Source organism: Gopherus flavomarginatus, chromosome 8 (genome assembly GCF_025201925.1).
Source record: "Gopherus flavomarginatus isolate rGopFla2 chromosome 8, rGopFla2.mat.asm, whole genome shotgun sequence".
NCBI classification, from domain to species: Eukaryota; Metazoa; Chordata; order Testudines; family Testudinidae; genus Gopherus; species Gopherus flavomarginatus.
Window position 1 is genome coordinate 87,210,730 of NC_066624.1, and position 21,210 is coordinate 87,231,939.

Here is a 21,210-nt window from a genome sequence, read left to right on the forward strand (position 1 = left end):
AAATGTTAGGTTTATTTTTAATACACATTTACCACCTGGATAAGACATGTGATATATTTATGGTGTTTTTAACAGAAAATTGGTGGAATGAACCGAACTTGCAGTATAGGCATGATTCCTCACCCGTTCTAAAGTGGCTTTCCGCAAAACTTCTGAGTTCTGTGTGTTTCATCTGCAGAGGCCAGATGTGTGTGTTAATATAATTTTGAATCCTGAGTTTTGACTGCAAGTAGCAAATTCTTCTATTTTTAGTAACACCCATAGATTATTGTGGAACATGAAAACATGCCTACCTTTGTGTGTACCTATGGAAAATGGTGCCATTTCAAGAGATGATGTTGACTTAACTGAGTGTGCATTAGGAGAACAATGACATAACCACGTTAGAGGAGGTTCTCAGAGTACATATGGCACTATCCACTAATCACCTTCCGTTAATTGGAAATACACATATTTTCTGTTACTGCCTGTCCAGGTTCCTCTAATGGACATTTGTAGGTTTTGGCTTATGATATGATATTTTTCTGTTTACTAGTTTACTGAAGTCATGTACTTTTACCTTTGTCTTGATACCTACCCTACTAAAGGGGCAAATAGAGAGAGGATTTCAATAAGAACCAACGTATGCAAAGTATCTCCTCTTTGTCTTCCCTCCATCTTCAGCCCCTTAGTTTTTTCACCTCAGCGTTAATGGATCACTAGTTGGAGTTATGCCTCTTGATTGTTTCCTCATTTCTGAAAGAGAACTATACAGTTTTTGACTCATGTGGCTTAATTCCTATAATATTAGGGTTCTGCAAATATCTGCCTTAGGATTGATTTCACGTAGTACCTCTAAACTTGAGTACCATGTATGTTAAACATCTTGCATATCTTCCTTGGATTCCCAACTACTGTCTACAACACAACCTTTTATTTCTGGATCTCTGATGAATTGAGAGTATTGCTCTGTAGTGAGAGAGGTATTTGCCTAAGGATTTGCACTACCATTTCTTAAAAATTAGGCGTATATATAGGGTCTAGAATTTGTTTGTGGGACATTTTGTGAACTCTTGATACCTGATTGAGTTATTCCTGTATCTGAAAAAAGTGAGATCTGGTGATCTGAAAAGTAGAAATACCATGTAAAGACCACCTCTCATATTCTTTCTTTTTTTAAAAACAAGGCACTGAGAACAGAGACAAGGACTATATTAGGGCTTATTCAAATAAGACTGTATTTAGCACGCGGGGTTCCTGCAGAATCCAGCTGCATGGCCCTCTTAAAAATGCTTCTGTTGGAAAACAAAATGACTTGTGAGTGAATAGATTAAAAATGGGCAAAATAAACTCAAGTGGCTGTTATGGGGAAATGACACAGGAAGCCCAGACTGCAAGTACTTCATACAGGAATAGTACTCAGGATACATTTGCTGTATTGTAAAAGTGAAGAGGAAGAGAGTGGAATAGGGGCCTGGAGTCAGGTTTATTTCTCAGAACCAATTCAAACCACAAAAAATATTCCAGTTCAGACAAGAATGAGGTTTAAATTGGTCAGCTGGTCACTATATAGTGTGTTTGTTCCTTTCCTCACCATAGTGGTAGCACATAAGAGAGATACGTTTGATGCTCAAATTAAAGGAAAAGCCCTTCTTCAGTAGTGATGCATCAAAACAAAGGAACCTAGAGTGAAAATCTTATGCATGTTGTGTTTTTCTTCCTGGGTGGTTGTGGTATCAAGAAAACACAGGGTAATTTCTCTAATATCAGTTCTGGTGTCTGAGATGCTCCAGCCAGCCCTGTTAAATCACATTTGTGAAAAAGGTCAGGTTTGGTAAAGCCACCAGAAGTGTGAAATGTTTGTTTGTTTTATCTGAACTATATAACTCCATTCATTGTGCAAAAGAGAGCTGAAAAAGAACAGGCTTTGTGGTTAGGTTTCTGGTACTTCCTGGCTGTGGTAAAGTCCAAGTCTCATGAGTGTCTTCTCTTGTGGTATTGAAGCATTTCTGCTTGCAGCTTCAAACAGAAGTGGAAAGGATGGAGGCAAGTTGTGAAAATGGAAAAGCTTTCTTAAAAACAAAATTGGACTTTCTGTGTGTGTGAGGGGGGAGAGAGTTAGTGAGTTTCAGGAAATTTTGGTTTAGGGGGAAATTTATCTCAGATAGTTTGTCCATTCCTTAATAAATGCAGCATTACCTCTTTCGTTTATCAGTGCATGCCAACTTGGTTGAGACAAGGTTGTGTGACTTCCAGTAAAGAAGCTATGGGTTTGAATTTTCTTTTAAGCTTTGGGGCATTAGATTTCCATTATAAACTAATGTTAGACTAATCAAAAAAGTGTTCTGGTCTAGCTGTACTACTTGAGTTGTAAAATTGGCCTGGAAATCTCAGGAGAACATGCTTTTTTATAATATTCCCAACATGCTGTAAGGCTAGCTTTTCTCATGGTATTTGGACAATTTGTTTCCTTTCTCCAGATAAAAACCAGAACTGCAAAAACAGGTGAAAAAAGAAACAACCTGGAGAATCTGAAAACATTTCAAAGCCTAACAGATACTTCTCTCTAAAGTGAGCAAAAATTAGGTGTCTTTTATTTTTGCAACAAGTCTGCTCTTCTATACTATAAATGTTCGTATTTCTGCTTCTCGGTCCGTGTCTTAAGATGAAGGCAGCTAAAAACGCTGATTCAGACTTCTGTAAAAACCTTTGGCACACCCCTGTTTTCAGGAACAACTCAGTTTATATTGTGGTTACACCCACCATTAGTTGCAATCTTCTTGCTACTTGTGCTGTGCAGTGTATGTTTCCAGCATATGTTTACACATGCTTTAAAATAACTGCAGTGTTTCATAAACAGCAGATGATATAAGGCAAAATCAAGTTTCCTTCTCCTTCAACTTCTGTTAGAAATTTGCATCAAGCTTTATCACAGAGATATTGTGCAATGAATGACATGACTCTCTCCCATTATCTGCTTACACTGAAGAAAAGCTCAAATTACAGTTTAGACTGAGAAATAGATCCATATCTGAAATTCCTGAAACTCACGGAATTGTTTGCATTCAGAGTTCTGGTACAGCCCCTTACAAAGAGATGTCTGAGTTGCAAAGTTTGGTTCTGAATCAGGTCCAAAGTTCCCCTAAAATACAGGAATTAGAGGTGGAGGGAGTAGTGGTTGTACAGTGTTGTGGTTTGGGCCTAACTCTAATTTACTATGAATTGCTTATTCATTTTTTTTAAATTTAGCATTAGCCATAACGGTAATGGTTTTGTGTGTGTGGGATCAATAATGCGTATTCCATCATCTGCCTCTTTCCTACCACCTTTCTTTAGATATGTGAACAGTGAAGAGTGTGTTAACTTCCAGGCACTACTGAAATAAATAACTATGGTCATATGTTCATTTTTGCCAAAGCAATCAAAATAATTCTGCTAAGGATTGGAGAAACAATTGAACGCTCAACAGCAATTTTTACTGAGAGGAAGGAACTGATTGAAAACCTTGATAATAGAGAAGTTCAAATCTAAGAACTACTTGAAAGAATGTGTTCACTGGCCTCAACTGTACAAAGCTATTATAGTTCAGGAAGGTGCATTTTGTGGAATTAACATATCTAGTGAATAAGTAACAAGTATTAAAATACTAAATCATATTTAATTCAGCAGTGTGGTGGGAACTCCTAAATGCTGCTGTAGTTAAGGTACAGTAGTCTAGAACTGCTTTTTTTTTGGGGGGGGGGGGGAAAGGGAGGTGGAAAGGGAGAGAAGAGTCCAAATAGCAGCCAGTGTGGCTGTAAAAGGTTACCTTGGATATCAGAAGTTCTGAAAATAACCCAGGGAGAAAAGTGGAAGGCAACCAAACAATGATATAAAGTGTCTGATGCTTTTAGGGGAAAATAGTGACAGAAGGGAAAAAAAGGATTAATTATAGTTATCTAATGAAGGGGAGAAATGTTATTAATAAATAGTTCATTCCACTCCCTCTGCCAGGTTGCTTCACAACATCACAACCCACAAATATAAAATAGATATCCACATACTGTACAGCCCTTCAAAAAGGGCTGCGAAGATCCTCTGCAAGTGCTGACCCGGATTAAAATGGAAAACACCTTAGGGGTTGAGGGGTTTGAATTCTGATGCATTCTGTCCTTGCAAGGTAACCCTGCAAAATTGTCACTTACCAACCCAAGACTTGGTGGTTAGAACCAGGTAATCTTTGTTTTTTTGGTTGCCAGAAATGTATTTTTTAGAGTGCTGACACTATTTGCTCAACTTGACCTGAATTCAACAAATAGTATCAGCCAAAAAAAAAATGTTTTGGAAATGTCAAATCATTTTAATTTTAACACGTTCAAAAGAAACCATTTTGACATTTCGTTTTGAAAATGGCACTTTGAGTTGACCTGAACAAATGTTTTGCATTCTTCCCCTCTGAAAAAAAAAAATTCACTTCAAAACTAACTGAGTGTTCTGGGGATTGTTTGGTTTGTTTTCCTGGATGGCAGATGGTATCCGAGGATGGGTTGGGTATAGCCATTCAGAAGGAATTAAAAACGCTCCAGAAACTTGGCAAGTTTTAATATTATTTTATACTGTTTGATTAGTTCAGCATTTTAACTCAATAGTCATTAGGCAGTTGGTTGCTTAAACAACAAATGTTGCCAGCCTTTAGACTGGAAAGAGAATGACAACTTCTTGGATTCAGTTCCTTTTGAATCTATCTTGTATTTGAATCAGTGGCCCAGTATGGCATCAGCAGTTCCATGAGTGGAATCTGGCAGGCAGTTCAGGGTGTGAGGGGAGGAGAGGGCTTATCCGATCTTACGTATTCCAGTCTCTTCACACAGTGTTTCTGAAGTCAAGTGACTGATGTTCATCGTGAGGGACAGGAGGCATATTTCCAGTCTTACCCACTCATGGGTGTTGAACAGCTCTCAGCCTAGTATTCCTAAGACACTGCAACCCTGGGCTCTGCATGGACCTATGGGAGAAGAGGATTCCAGTGCGCCTCATACCCCTGAGTTGACTCCTGTTGCTCTAGGGCTGTCTCCCACACACAAGTGTCATCTTCTTTTCTCATCACTGCACTGTCGAGGAGAGAAAAGTGGGTGATGGAGGAGAGGAGGCAAGAAAATGAGAGATGTGATGTGCAAAGGGGGAGGGATGGGGGATAACTTGTCTCTTACACCTCATCATAACTTATTGTATCAAGCAAAATTCTTCTTCCTCTCCCCTGCCTTGTGGTTCCATATACAGTAAGCGACAACCAACAGTGCCATTTGTTAAGAGCAACAAAACCTTAATGTTGAATAGGAGCGTCCATATTAAATAGGCAAAAATCTGCTGTTTATTTTAGATGGCAGTAAACTTTATACTAAAGTATACCTGGTTTCTCGTATGCAGTAGATTGAATTTAAATATTTGTATGCTCTGCCATGTGCCTCTTGTTATCCAAGTTAGGTAAAGTATTTTTAGTCCATCTTCATATTCACCATTTCCAGTTACTGTATGTATTGTTCTTATCTACTTGTTTTAGTGACCAAAAAGCTTTTAGTGCTTTCTACTCCTGTTAGCCCTGTGGAGCCAACACAGCAGTGTGAGAGTGTGAACCAGATTCTGTTCCACCTAAAGCATTACCATCAACGTGATTTTTCACTGTGTCCTAACCCACTTGTGCAACCCCACTGAGGGAAGTGAAGTTGAATGGTTATCACTTGGGGTACAACATGAAGACATTGTGGCTGCACAGATATCATTGAGGAATGTTTGGCTGGCTGAACTTTTTGTTAGTTGAGATGATGATGCATCAGGTGGAAAGAACCCAGCTTAGATCTTGGACTGCAAGCTGAGCTTTTGGGTCTGGCAGTTAGAGAAACAGCGTTTTATTTATTAAGCAGAGTACTTTTGATAGTATAAAATTACATTATGCCATTTTTACAAAGTCACATTTCAGAGAACGACCCTTTAAGTTTCAGTTCTAGAATAAAACATCTTGACACAAAGTATCCTTCAACTTCCCTGCAAATATTTTTGTGCGAATTACAGAAAGCTATAAAGTTACACCAAATTAGGAATCTATACAGATATTCTGGTATCCAAGGGGACTGTTGTATTTTCCCGCATTGTACTTCTAATTTTTTTCATTTTAACACAGAATGCTTTTTCTACAAACGATCTGCACAAGATTATGTATATCAGAGGATCCATGCAAATATTTGTAGTAGCTATCCAAAGAGTACTTTCTTTAGCAATGAATAATAGGTTCTGTACATTGCAGTCACTTGTATTGCCAGTTTGACTTAGTGTGTATGGTACTCTACAAAAATGAAATGGGGCAAAACATATGAAAAAGACAGCTACAATGATGAATACTTTCCCATTAATCCTCTGTTTGCTTTTGCTATCTTTCTTTTGAGTTTTTATATAAGAATTATATACCTTTTTGGTAATAGTTGCATAAAATAGAAGCATTAGAATTAGCACAGTCCAGAAGATAAACTGACATATGTAGTTGACAGCTGCATGCCATTTCAGTCCTAAGGGATTCTTCAGAGAAGCACATTTCTTCACAGAAAGGGGTGTTGCTTTGTTGTTTGATAAAATCATATTTGGCAAGGAGAGGACGAAGAAGAAAAGCCAAACAAGACCTGAAAGAATTTGTGCAGCAGTGACATTTTGTACCCAAAACTTCCCAAAAGGTCGCACAATCTTGAGAAATCTGTCAAAAGCAATAAGTCCAAGTAGTACTATGCTAACATACATGGTTTCATAAAATATCACAGCTGAAAAGCGACAAACAAAAGCTTTCAGTTGCCATGGTCCCAGTCCTGAATCAGTAAGAATTTTCAGAGGAAGCATAAGAGTCATTATGAAATCAGAAACCAATGTGTTTTTGAGGTAGACGATGAAAGTTGAGGTGCTTTGAATTTGGAAAAAAGCTCGAATAGCCAAACTGTTCAATATAACTCCAGTGAGGAAAATGACAGTGTATAGGATTGGGAATACTACATGTGCAATTCTAGTGTCTCTGTGGCATTGTCCAGAGAAAGATGATGTCCCATTGGTGGTGGTGATGTTACTCCAGTTCATGGTTTAAAACAGAAGCTGAGGAGGAAAGTTATTTTTTAAAAAGTGAGAAGTTTAATATTAAAAATGTGACATGCTACAGACCTATGCGTAATACATTTAGAAATATCTTCATATTCATTGCATTAACTGCATCTGTTGACCAAATTTGTGTTCTGTTTCCTACAAAAGTTAATCCTGTCTTTTTCCTGTGTAAACATTAAGGAAAAAGATATTTTCTGTATTACTTTTATTATTTTCTAATATATTAGAAATAGCATATAGTACATTAATATAGGACTCCGTTAATATACTATAATAGGTTGGTATCACAGCCAAGTGGCTAGAAGACAGCTTATCTTCCCATGCAACATAAAAACAAACAACCAAAAAAAACAAAAAAGAAAAAACCTGTTGAGTTTAATTATCAAGGTTAGGGCTTAAAAGCAACAGGTTCTAAGGGGAATAACTATGCTGTGGGTTACTAATAGCATTCAGGTTTTTAACATTTCTTGTTTAATGCAAACTGTATTTCATTTCTCAGCACAATTTTAAAACATTCATCTGAGCAGAAGACATACAGTATAAGCTATTAGCATAGTCTATATTTAATGCATCTCAGTAAATATGGATATTGAAGGTACCTGTATAAAGATTATGGTAAAAAGAAATTCTCCTTTGTGTTTGAAGGAATACTTGGTTGCTGTTCCTATGCTGATTGTTACCTTCACTGGTACATTCAAAATAGTGAAACTTGTCTTCATAGCGGAAGATAAATGTGGAGTGTGGTTTTTTTTTTTAATTTTCCTTCCTCATTTTCGTGCACTGAATTAGTTAACCCGTTCTGTGTCTACTCAATTAATCATTAGCTTTCATTTTAAAATAATATACGTACTATGAACTAGAAATGGACCAAAAGGCCAAAAAACTCTAATGTGAAATGAGATTGAAAAGACTGGGACTCTTTATCTAAGAGAAAAGGTGAATAAGATTGTTATGATAAAACTAAAAAAATAAGCAATGGTACAGAGTAGTAGATCATTCAACTTCTTCTTTCATAACACAAGAACAAAGGAACAGCCAATACAATTGGAATATGACAAATTCAAAACTCAAAAAAATAATTTTTTTTACACAGCCCACAGTTAGACTGTGGAACTTATTGCCATATAATATCGTGGATACTGAGACCTGAGTAGCAGTCAAAAAAGGAATAGACGTTTATATGGGTAACAACAATCTCCAAATATGATCGCCAAGTTTGAGTTTTGGAAGGAATGTAAACCCTCAAGGTTTGAGTTATAAACCTGCTGTCATGGTTACTAGATTAGCTCCAACTCTGACCCCTCTCTGGTCTCTGAGTACACCCCCACAAGTTTCAGGCCTCATGTCTGTACCTCTCCTGTGATTCTCTCACTCTTAGGCCTGGTCTACACTGTGACTTTAGGTTGAATTTAGCAGTGTTCCCTTGATTTAACCCTGGACCCGTCCACACAACGAAGCCCTTTTTTTTTTTTACTTAAAGGGCTCTTTAAATCGATTTATTTACTCCACCTCCGACAAGGGGATTAGCGCTGAAATCGGCTTTGCCAGGTCGAATTTGGGATAGGGTGGATGCAATTTGACGGTATTGGCCTCTGGGAGCTATCCCAGAATGCTCCATTCTGACCGCTCTGGACAGTGCTCTCAACTCAGATGCACTTGCCTGGTAGACAGGAAAAGGCCCGTGAACTTTTGAATTTCATTTCCTGTTTGGCCAGCGTGTTTGCAGAGCTCATCGGCATGATGTGCACATTGCCAGGGTGCATTGCCCGGCCCGTACTTTGTGAGAAGTCTATGACCATGTCCCTCTCATCACCATGCTGCCGTTGCCTCCTTGCCTGGTTTTGCGCGAAACAGTTGTCTGCTGTTGCTCTGATAGAGGGAGGGGTGACTGACGACATGGCTTACAGGGAATTAAAATCAACAAAAGGAGTGGCTTTGCATCAAGGAGAAACACAAACAACTGTCTCACAGAATGCAGACATGGGTCCAGAACTTTCATGTGAAGAAGCAAACGTTCTTGGAAGTCTATGAGCAGCTTGCCCCAACCCTTCAGCACTAGGGTGCACACTTGAGGGGGGCCAAGGTGCTCTAGAAGCAAGTCACTGTAGGCATCTGGAAGATGGATACCTCAGACTGCTACAGGTCCATGGCTAACCAATTTGGAGCTGGCAAATCAACTGTGGGAGTTGTGGTGGTGGAGGTTTGTGAGGTGATCATTTTTGGGTGCATCAAGAGTCCTGGAGGGCATTACAAATGTTCCTGAAATAATTGCAGGTTTTCAGAGAATAGGCTTTCCAGACTGCACCAGGACCCTCGATGGGACTCTTGTGCCCACTTCAAGATGTACATGAGTACATAAATCACAAAGGATACTCCATTGTTATGCAGGCCCTGGTTGACCATAGGAGCAGATTCATGGACATTAACGGGAATGCACTGGCAGGGTGCACAATGCCAGGGTGTTCGGAGATTGGACTTTACCTTCATGGAGAAGTTGTGACATTGTTCCCACTCAATGCCATAGTTATAAATGGAGTCACTATCCCCACTGTTGTTCTAGGGGACTCTACCCACTGTTGACATGGCTTTGGAAACCATACACTATTTTTCAGAGGACCTGGCAAAAGAAGGTTCAACTATATATACTCAGTAGCTGTGGAATGGTGATGGCATGTGCATTTAGCAGACTGAAATCCCATGGGCACTGCCTTCAAAAGCATCTGGATGCCAGTGTCATCATGCAATCAGCATTATTGTGGCTTACTGCACTCTGCCCAGTGTCTGAGGAGAATGGGAATCTTTTCACCAGGAATGGGCTCTGGGCACTGCAGGATTGCTGAACCAGTATACAAAGGCCGTCAGTGCACCTGTCATGACTAATGTGTGCTTACTGTGCTTTCACTGTCCCATACATGAGGGGAAATGAAATGGTAGTTGAGGCTGCTATCTCTATGAGTGTGAGCCAGCAGTGGGAAGATTTTTGTAAATGAGTTGGTATTGTGCATTATGAATTCTTGAAACACTTTGATGAAATGTATGGAGGTAGGTTATGCATTTTATTCATACTGGCAAACAGTTTATGGAATACTGTGATGAGTTAATAAAATTTTATTATGAAAGTTTGAGATTGGGTATCGGATGACACTCATGAAAGTTTGTGCCACTTTTAGTATTACATATAATAAAACTTGTGGTTGTAGCTTTGTGTACAAATTGAACATTTTATTTTACATGAGTATTTACATGTTGTAAGAACCAGAAATGCTGTGCAGGGCACAATAATGGAGAGGAGACTCAGGCTGTGGGTCAGGTGCAGGAGTTGAAGGTGGCACTTACTTGCACTCATAGCTACCTGACTGCAGGCTTAATTGCTTGAATGGCTCCTTCTCTTGTGTTCTGTCTTCCTCCCTCAACCTGCAGTCATATTCCATGAATCTATCTGCTGGTCTCTCCTCCCGCTGGGCAGCCTCTGTCTCTGTCTCCACCCTGCATGCATCCTTATGGTACTCTATGTGGTCCTTCTGTACCTGCTAATAAATTTTACGTAGCAGGTCTCCTACCAGCTCATCAGACTCTCTTCCTCTTACCTCACAGTAGATTGGTCTGCATCCACAGGCTCCTGATACCATGTGTTTGGAAGGGCCTTGAAAATAGAGAAAAAGAACATTATTATCTGAGCACGATAAAAAGTAATTTCACAGTTTATGAAGGGGGCTGCTTTAATTCAAGGTCAGAATTTATCAATGGGATGTATTCTATTCTTTTCACACCAAAAACACTATCATTTTGGATATCCTTTTGGGCAGCATTAAAAACTAGCAGACATCACGGTAAGAGACAGATTGAAAATCCAATTCAAATTATTTCTATATCCCCTTCTGGGTGGGGTGTGGGATGGGGGAGGAGTTCTGTGGGGCACACTTATGAGAGTCTAGTTACTAGCTATGATTGTTCAGTCCTGTCAGGCAGGGTAGGCTCTGGAGAACACTGCTATTCTGAGGTCCCTGAGTGGAAGTGTGAACTCCTGTTTGAGGCCAGCCATCTATGCATGCTAAGGAACTATTTAGGCATCTAGAGACCCAACAGCATGTCGTGGAACGGAGGGGGCTTGAGAGTTACAGAGGCAGCCCCAATAAGAATGCCCTGCCCCAGAACATAACAGACTGTCTGGAGTTCCTACTCTGTAAGAAGTTCACTTTCATCACCAACCAGCAATGGGTGAAAATTTCCATTGATTTAGCATGAAGACATAGTACAGCCTCCTTATGAGCACACTGTGTCCAACTGATTGCCAGCCATTGAGATCCCTAATACAATCAGCCAGCCACCCTTTGCTGTGACTTGGACTCAGACATTAAACCAAGCGATGGACCAAATGCATCATGTGATTTGGTTTGCACTCATAACAGCCAGGATTTTAGGGACTCCGTTCATGGGCAGTCTAGGACAGTTTGGGTGCAGCTGATTTATAAGGTGTGCTGTATTATGTGGGAGGAGTATGTGAGGCTGTGAATTGTGGAGTCCAAACCCACACTTATAATAATCAATGAGCAACTAGTAACAAAGTAATGGTGACTGCATGTTTAACTTTTTTCCTCTTTTCACAGTGTGCATTTTGAAACTATGTGGCATCGGGTGGGGTGGGGAGAGGGTTGGTGGGAGACACAGAGCCAATAGAGAAATGGTGTGGTTTCTGCCCTGAATAGAAAATCACAAAAATCCCAGCTTGTATTAATAACTTCATAGGCACGTGAGCTGGCATCCTTGACTCCGTGGTAGTCTGTCTTCAGCCACTTGATTCACTTTCTGCGTTCTTCTGCTGTCCAATCGATCGCTAATGCTGCCAGTCGTGCCAATATAATTTTGTAGACATGATGATTCCTTGTGCTCTTTGTGAAGTCGTGTGTATTGCTTGCTTGACAACAGAGGTTAAGCAGAAGCCAGCTGTGTTCCTTTGCTCAGCTAGCAGTGTGCTTTTGATGTCAGACTTCATCTTGCTGCTGGGCATAGCTAATACGCATTAACGTTGACTGGCTGTGTTTGTTTCCAGTTGAGCAGTCCGCGTGAAATGAAGGGTTAAATACCAAGTGGTTGCATTTGAACCAGGAGGTTGCTTCGAGTTCTGGGGAAGTGTGTGTCGAGTTTTGGATTTGAAGGGCTGGGAAGCACAGCACAGGGGATCGTGGGATAGCATTGGCAGACTCTTCAGACCTAAGTCTGGTGATCTGGACTTGAGCTGCGTCCACACTTCAAAATGTCTGGGCTCTGACCCCAGGCCTCAGTCCAGAGGGGTTCCTGGCCCAAGTCAGACTATTTCTGTGCAAATGGAAAGGGGGTCTTGGGCTTAAATCTGAGTCAAAGTCTAGATTTAGTGTGTTATGTAGACTGTGCAGGTGTACACATGTATACTACAAAGGATTGCTGTGCAGTAGCTTCTCTGACAGAAGTTTGGAGCAGACATTTTGGAGAGTATGGTTAGTGGGTTTATCAACCAACATCCCACTTCTCTTTCCCCTGTCTCTCTCCTCCCCCTTTCCTGCCTGATGTATACAGTACTAGCTTTCCTAAACATTCTTTCTTGTCTTCCCTTCTGTTAGAGAGAAGCACTTACTGAATCAAGCTGCTGAAAACAGCAAAATAGCCAAACATGCTGGCTCTCCTCTCTGTGCAATGCCTCTGACAATAAGTGTGTTGTTTGAAGTTATTTCCTTTGTTCTGTCCTCACGTCTCTTAGTATATGGAATGTTTTCCAACGTAATAATCAGATTCCGCTAAAACATTAGTATTAGTTTGTGTGTGAATTCCTGTATATTTCAATGCAGTGCTAAAAGGTCTTTAAGTGAAACGTTTCTTCATTGTTACATTGCCCAGGACTATCATGAGTTCCCATAACTATTTCGCTAGTAATGGGAAATCCTGTCTTAAGTAAGCACGAAGAACCACAGATTTGCTCAACTACAAAACCATAAGAGTTGCAGGTCATATTTGTGAACTCTGTTCGATAATTGAATGATATGGTAAATTGCCTCTAGAGAGTGAGGGGAACTAAAGGCAACAATAACCTTTTTTAACATTGCAGTGAAGTACTGGGCTTTAAAGTCTGCTGAATAATCACTCCAACTGGAGTTTACTTGTCATGAGTCAGCTTTATTTTTAAATGTAGGCCATAAGCAGCCTTCAATCAGATTGTGAAATCATGTTTTTCTTCATTGAGATACTTTTGCTAATACTGCACATGTGTGAGCCTAAACGTGACCATCTGCATTGATATGGATGCTGCTGCTCATTCAAATCTCTTTCAAAGGCTGACGCAGCCTCCCTCAGCAGTCCTACTTCTTAGCGAGAGAACCGCTTCCCCAGGACAGTGCCATGTGAGACCCAGTTAACCAATTTGTTGTCACTAATGTGGGCAACCTCTATTTGAAGTTGTTTTAATACCCATTGTGCTGCATGCATTTCTTTTTAATAACCCTGTTCTGCTTTCTTTGAACCCAATTGCAAAATTCCCTTTGAACTTCATAGTAAACTGCCCTTTAAGAGCATTGACTCCATAGCTTCTGTGGTGAAGTCGCTGTGTAAACCTCCTGACTTCGTAAGTGTAAATACTGTGGAGCACGTGCTGTGCGCTTCAGAGAAAAGTGTAGTTTTAAAGATCTGTCATTCATATATGAAGTCCATTATGCTAATAGGGTCTTTACAGACGTATTGATCTTCCAAATCTTCCACAGTAAAAATGACTGGTTGTTAGCTACTGTTCTTTCCCCGAGGGCAATATGGAACTTATCAGCTTGCAGAGATGCCACCTTCTGTGCTCATCATCCTAGGTCTGCTTGGTCCTTGTGGTTTATGGCAGGATCACAGTTCTGAATACGTGGTGTTCCTGATTCAGCCCTTTCTGTGCTGCTTTTAGAAATGTCTGTGCTGCTTCAAAGCGCTTTCTCACAGCTGATGTAGAATAGCTAGGCACAGAGTTCCTCTGAGAAACGGTGACTACTGCTTTGAGTGATTGTTCACATTCTGGGTGTGCGTGTGCCAAATGCTAGAATGATAGTGTTCTTTTGGGCAGCAGTGTCTGTTGGGATCATCCCTGTGCCCTAAGTGTCCCTCTCCTCACCCAAGGGCATAAAGGGCAGAGTGGGACAAACCACCCCTCAGTTCCTTCTTACCACCCAAGACAGAGAGAGAGAGAGAGAGGTCCCTTGCAGCATCTGTTTACTCCGCACACTATATGATTTCCTTAGCCTTGTATGATGTATTAGCATAGTTAGTGATAGTGTAGTGTTTTTCCTGCTGATAACAGGTCATCTTAATTAATTAGCCTCTTAGAGCTGGTATGGCATCTTCTGTGTGCGTTTGTGTGTGTGTGTGTGTGTGTGTGTATATATATATATATATATATATATACACACACACACACACACAAGAAGAGTGTACACACACACTCTTCTTATATGTTCCATTCTATGTATCCGATGAAGTGGGCTGTAGCTCACGAAAGCTTATGCTCAAATAAATTTGTTAGTCTCTAAGGTTCCACAAGTACTCCTGTTCTTTTTGCTAATACAGATTAACATGGCTGCTACTCTGAAACCTTTTCTTTTTGTATCTATTGACTAAATAAATACAGTGTATATAGACTAGAAAGTTGAGTTACTATAGGGCCACCCCAGAGTAATGGCAGAAATATCACCAGGATTTTAGATCTGTCCTTCATGTGGTGCTTCAGTGCTCATCAGCCATGGGTGCACTTTGTGCCTGCTGTGTCTTGGAGATGTCCCAGCGTGATGCTCTGTTAGTTGCACTTTCTCCAAGTTTACCAGAGAATGAGGGAGGCAAAACTGAAACTTTTTCTGTTTTAAAGAAGTCGATGCAGGCATTCTCAGTCTCCTCTCAAGAAGAGCACTACACCATAGCCTCAGACATCAGTTGGATCAGTTGCTCTTGGTCAGTGCCCTGTTGAATGTGGTAACTCTCTGCTAGGTGTAAAAATTTCTTTTGACACCTTTTGTGTGTTCCAGCTCAACGTGGAGGTTGCAGAGCCTTGGTGAAGTCACAAAACAGGTTTATAATCAAAACGGAGCTCAGAAAACAAACAGTTTGAGGTTCTGGGCCACATCCCCTCATGGGCACCATTTTTCCACTCCTACATTGGCATTTACATCTGAGAGGGGCAGAGAAAAGCATGCTTGTAAGGATGAGCACATGTGCAGATTTCCTCTCTGTTACCTAGTAAGAGTCTGAAGGGTCATTAGCTACATGACTCATCTCAGGCTCCTACTTCAAAGGACCAATATGCTGAGAGATCCCATTCTGCTACCCTGGCATTGACTTTAAAGACAGTGCATACAGCAGACTATGCTACCCTCAGTACTAACCCTGTGGCACCAAGTCCTGCACTGAGTCCTTCTGTTATTTTAGCAGTACCTTCCGTCTCAGTACCACTTATCTCTGCGGTACTTGCTGCCTCAGTATTGACTGTCTCCGTATCGAAATATTACACAGTGTCCTGTGACTTACCAATGGGCCTGGTACAGGAGTCTCCTCTGAATGAAAAACTTGAGAGGTGACTACAAAAACCTCAGCTTCCCCTATATAAAGACAAGGTATGCCTGTCAGGACTGCCTCTCCTTCTCAAGGAGGATCAGTGCAACAGTTGACCAACTCAAGTCTAATAATTCTAAAGCTCTTTGTCTCACTAGATTTCATAGTCTACAGACAGAAATCCACACTGACTCCAATTCAGTGCAGAGTTCACAGTAGCAGTGTTTTACTCTGAGACAGTGATACCTGCCTCCTACAAAAGAGATTTCAAACATCAATCAATTTCAAACCCACCCAAGAATCAGTGAGAATATGTCTGGCTTCTAGGACACAGAGCCTCATGGACTTCTGTCACACAGCATGCCAGACTTCACTTTCACTTCATGCAAGGGTAGTTGCAATCAGTGTATCTGTCCAGCAGACATTGCATGGACATGATGGTCACACGCCTACAAAAAGTCCTCATCATGGTAAAATGGTGGAAAGATCCTCTTCAGATATGCAATGGAATAGTCTTCTCTGCATCTCTGCCTAGCAAGACTCTACCTGTCTAGGTTTTGACAGTTTATTGTGCAAAACAGTCCAATAGAAATCATTTAGAGAACTGTGAAAAGATACCAGTTAAAAGTCATTGTGGTTGTGTAGGGACGTAAGGGATGGTGCAACGTGTGCCCTTTTGTTCACTGTGCCTGCTACCTGCATCGTTGGTAGCAGTGTAGGAGGGAGAACAGCTTTCGTGGCCCTACTCCCCACCCCTCCTGTGCAGGTGGATGGGGGGTAGGCAGAGCATTGGGTTTTCCTATTCAGTACACCAGCCAGTGGACCAGGAGAACTAATCAGTTCTAGTGTCATAGATTCCCTCACACCCAACCCGATCCCATCTCACCAGCTTTTAATTACTTTCATCTTACCCTTCCCTGCTTTTAATTACTCTGGTCTTGTATTGCCTCTGGTCAGTATTGCCTGTTTTGGAAAGTACATTTTTATCTGTGCTTGCTTTGAGTGCCTGTAGCTTCAGGGAGGATGCTTAAAACTGTGTGTATGCATGAGTGTGCACCAGTGGTCCCTCTACTTTTTTCCATCCAGGCGTGGAATAAATTTTGTTATGTGGAATGAAGTAATGTGTGCCACCAGTAGAAACAAAAAACCTAGATATATTATATCTTTTTAAGAAGTTACCACAGGGATAATTACTCCAGCTAGGACATTAGGTGTTTTAGAACTGTCTGCTCAAAGAATTAAATATAAATGTAAGAGAGAAATAAAAATTGAGAAATGCATAGACCAGTCAAAAATAAAACACTTTGAAAGAATAAAATTACAGAGAATATATGTGCATTGTAGGAAGTACCAAAAAGTAACAACAACAATAATACAATTATGTGTTGAGAGGTCAGTGTGAAAGACTCTTTGAGACAGCGTGTGTGACACAGAGACTGTGGGCACGTCTACCCACTGGCAGAGTTACAGCGCTGCTCAGAGAAGGGAAATTGCTGTTGTGTGTTCACACTGTCAGCTGCCTGCGCAATAGCGTGTTTACACTTGTGGCACTTGCAGCGGTATTCGGAGCGGTGCACTCTGGGCAGCTATCCCACAGAGCATCTCTACCTCTTCTGCTGCTAAGAGTTGTAGGAAGGTGGAGGGGGTTGTGGGGCATCCTGGGTCCTGTCCCAGTGCCCCATGATGCATTGTTTCACATCCCAGAAATCTCTGTGCTTCCGTCCGCATTTGGCACCATCTTTCAATGGTTTGTATATTGGGGACCCTGCCTCTTTGGGCTGCAGGAATGGATCCTGAACTGTTGACTAGTATGCTGCTCACTCTGACCAACATGTCATGAGTGGCAGTGGAGTTATTCCTTAAACTAAAAAGGCAAGAGAAGTGTGACATTGATCTCGCCACGCTTAGTAGCTATGACATGAGATTGCTTGTGACATTCATGGATGTGCTGACCACAGTGGAACGCTGCTTTTGGGCTCGAGAAACAAGCACTGAGTGGTGGAATCAAATCGTGATGCACAGCTGGGATGATGAGCAGTGGCTGCAGAACTTTTGGATGAGGAAAGCCACATTCATGGGACTGTGTGATAAGCTCACCCCAGCCATGTGGCACGAGGACATGAAAATGAGAGCTGCCCTGCTGTTGGAGAGGAACGTGGCAATTGCACTCTGGAAGCTGGCTACTCCAGACTGCTACTGATTGGTCTCTAACCAGTTCGGAGTGGGTAAGTTGACTGTTGGAGTTGTGTTGATGGAAGTGTGCAGGACCATTAATCACATCCTGCTCTGAAAGACCGTGACTCTGGGCAACATGAGTGACATAGTGGATGGCTTTGCACAAATGGGCTTTCCCTAACTGTGGCAAGGTGATAAATGGCATGCATATTCTAATTCTGGCACCAGATCACCTAGCCACCAAGTACATTAATCACAAGGGGTATTTCTTAATGGTTCTCCAGGCACTTGTGGATCACTGTGGGTGTTTCACAGACATTGACGTATGCATCTTTTGGAACACTGGCCTGTTCAGGAAGCTGCAAGCAGGAACTTTCTTCCTGGACTAGAAGATCACCATGGGGAGGGAAGTCGAAATGTCCATTGTGATCCTGGGAGACCCTGCCTACCCCTTAATGCTGTGGCTTATGAAACCATACATGAGGCAACTTGACAGCAGCCAGGAGCAGTTTAACTACAGGCTGAGCAAGTGCAGAATGACTGTTGAGTGTGCTTTTGGCTGTTTAAAAGCCCGCTGGTGCTGCCTCTATGGGAAGCTGGACCTGGCCAATGACGATATTGCTATGCTTATAGCTGTGTGCTGTAAGCTCCATAATATTTGTGAAAAGAAGAGTGGGAAAAAATCAGCAGTGAGGGGAATGGGGAAAGGGAAGGTCTCAGGAGGAGGAGGGGTCTCAGGATGGCTAAAGATTTGTGTATATCCAGGGACCATATCCAACCACCTCCTTTGGAGTACAGTGCAGTGGGTACTGAGCTTTAGCGGGGCCAAACTGCAGAGGGATGGGTGTTGAGTGTAGTGGGAGCCGCAGTGCTGGACTGTGAGGGGGAGGAGTGGCATGCCACGGGTATAGATTGGAGCCAGAAGGTTGATCAGAGTGTTGGTGGTGTCTTGGGGCACGCATGGGAAAGCATTTTGCGAAAGCGGCTGCAGGGGAGAGCGGGCGCGGAGCTGCTCAGTTTGAAGAGCCAGTATCGCCTGGAGCATGTCTGCTTGGTGCTCTATAACCTTGAAGAGCTGCTCTGTGACTTCATTCTGGCATGCCGTGTTCTTGTTTCGGTCCCTCTTCTGGCTGTCCTGCCACTCCTTCAATTCCTATTTCTTGGCGGCGGAGTGCTTCATAACATCACGCAGAAAGTTCTCCGTAGTTGTTGGTCACTTTCTAATTTTGCTCAGCTGTTCAGCCGACAATAACAGAGGGAGGCTCGGCTCCCAGGGTCATCTCTGAGAAGTTTGAATGCAAGATTTTACAGTAGTATTGTTTGTAACACAGAGAACACTGATTCAGTGATTTAAAACACAGCCAATACTCTCGCATCTGTCACTACCTGGCTGACCCCAGGCAAACACACATGAGCCATAAGACCTCCAAAATGGTGAGTAGCCGCAGAAGCAGGGTAAATCACTCTTCCTGGACCCTACGGTACACTGAGCACATGGCTTTTGGAGAGAGCCAGCACTGTAGGGGGGGCCTAATAATCATTCCTGTCCCCCCATTTTCCACAGGGTGTGATCATTATAGAAGATGCTTTGCTGCTGAGGGGGAGCAAGGAATCAAAGGAGGGTTGAAAACTTCTGCCCTGGTCCTTATGTGGCTCGCCTGTGTGCAGCAGTGGTTCCGCCCCACCCCGGTCATGATGGCATAGTTGTGCAGGAAAGTTACCGTTAACAGGGCAAGAAACAAAGCGGCTTTGCTGAAAAACCTGCAGCAGTGAATTGCCCAGTATCTCCATGAGAGTTTCCTGGAGATCTGAGGGAGATTCCTGTGAAGTGAGGGAGTCAACAGCCTGTTCCACCGCTCACACTAGGCATGCGGTGGGAGACAAGCCTGCTTTCTGCAACCCTTCTTCCCCCAACAACTCACTTCAGCGATTCCCAAAATCAGATTCTCTTATCAGGGGCATCCTCTCCTGTTTGCACTTCGCCAACATCTGACAGCTGTGACTGGCTAGCCTCCTCCGGGGTAGAAAAGCGCTCCTGGTTGCATGCATCTCTGACCTCCAAGTCGTCATCCTATGTCTCTGGGTCCCCCTCCCCCTCCACATACTTGTGCAAGATTTCCTCCTCCTGGCTTGGTCCAGTTTCGACTAGCACACAAGCCACCAAAGTATCCACAGTGGCCTTTGCAGTGGAGGTGGGGTCACCATTGAGTATCGTGTCCAGCTCTTCGTAGAACTGGAAGCTCGTGGGTCCAGCACTGGAATGGCGGATTGCGCCACTTGTGGTAGGTGTTCCCTAGCTCGTTCACTTTGACCTTGCACTGCAAATGTGTCCTGGTCATGGCCCCTTTCTGTCATGCATCATGAAATCTGTCCATAGGTATCATAATTCCTACGGCTGAAGTGCAGCTGGGACTGAACAGCCTCCTCTACCCAAATGCTAATGAGGTCCACCAGCTTGGCATTGCTCCAAGCAGGGGATCACCTGGTCCTTGGAGCAGGCTTGGCCACCTGGAAAGATGTGCTGAAACTACTGAACACATCACCGAGCAAACAGGAAAGGGACTTTCAAAATTCCAAAGGAATTTATGGGGTAGGTCACCTGAGGGCAGGGCAGTAGAGTTCAAACTGATGACCAGAGAGACGAGAACAGGCATTGTGCACTTAGTGGCTTGACAGTGTGTACACCTTGGGAGTTATAGTGCTTAAGCCTGCTTTACTGTGCAGAAACTTGCCAGTGTAGATAGGGCCTGTGTGTGTGCTGGCTGCTGGGGAAGTTTCTGAGAGATATCATGTGCTGTCTCTTTAAGGCACTCACTGAAAGCTGTCCTGCTGCTGAGCCATGTGCCCCCTCCCTTGCTTTGTGGAGATGGGGTATGTTGGCAGGTGGGAGGGGGAGAGACTGTGTGTGTGTGTGTGTGTGTGTGTGTGTGTGTGAGAGAGGGAGAGATTGTGCTGGCTGCTGGGGAAGTCTCTGAGAGACTGTCTCTTTAAGGCACTCACTTTCCGCCTGGAAGTCTCGTTCAGACCTCAGAGCTGTTGCAAGTCCTGAGCCCTCTCCCCTGCTCTGTGGAGATGGGGTACAGGGATGGGGAATGGGGGACAACTTGATGTCAGCACCCCCTCCCCCGCTCTGCACAGCCCTCAGGAGGATCTTGGGAGCAGCTGCAGGAGCAATGTGGCTGCAAAGCGGTGTGGGGGAGGGGCACCAGAACACACACTGCCAGATGTGTGTGGCTCTGCTAATCAAGTGCGGGACACTTGAATCACTCCTGGCCAGCCGTACAACCATGCAGCTTAGAGGGAACACAAGTGTGCATGCAAAAGTGGAAATAAATGTTTTTTAACAGATCATTGAGAAATCTGGAGTTTAGGAAAGTAAATTGAACTACCAGATCCATCTAA

At 42.6% G+C, this 21,210-nt stretch overlaps 2 protein-coding genes across 3 annotated transcripts in view; one reads left to right on the forward strand and one right to left on the reverse strand.

The window, feature by feature from the left end:
- MED12L (mediator complex subunit 12L) overlaps positions 1 to 21,210 on the forward strand; it is a 276,235-nt gene that overhangs the window by 146,365 nt on the left and 108,660 nt on the right. The window lies entirely within an intron of this gene.
- P2RY13 (purinergic receptor P2Y13) lies at positions 5,322 to 7,778 on the reverse strand. The gene is made up of 2 exons (XM_050966085.1): positions 7,692 to 7,778; positions 5,322 to 7,086 (listed from the first exon to the last, which is right to left on the reverse strand). Exon 2 carries the CDS (start codon positions 7,069 to 7,071, stop codon positions 6,058 to 6,060), a length of 1,014 nt encoding a protein of 337 aa, XP_050822042.1. The 5' UTR covers positions 7,072 to 7,086; positions 7,692 to 7,778; the 3' UTR covers positions 5,322 to 6,057.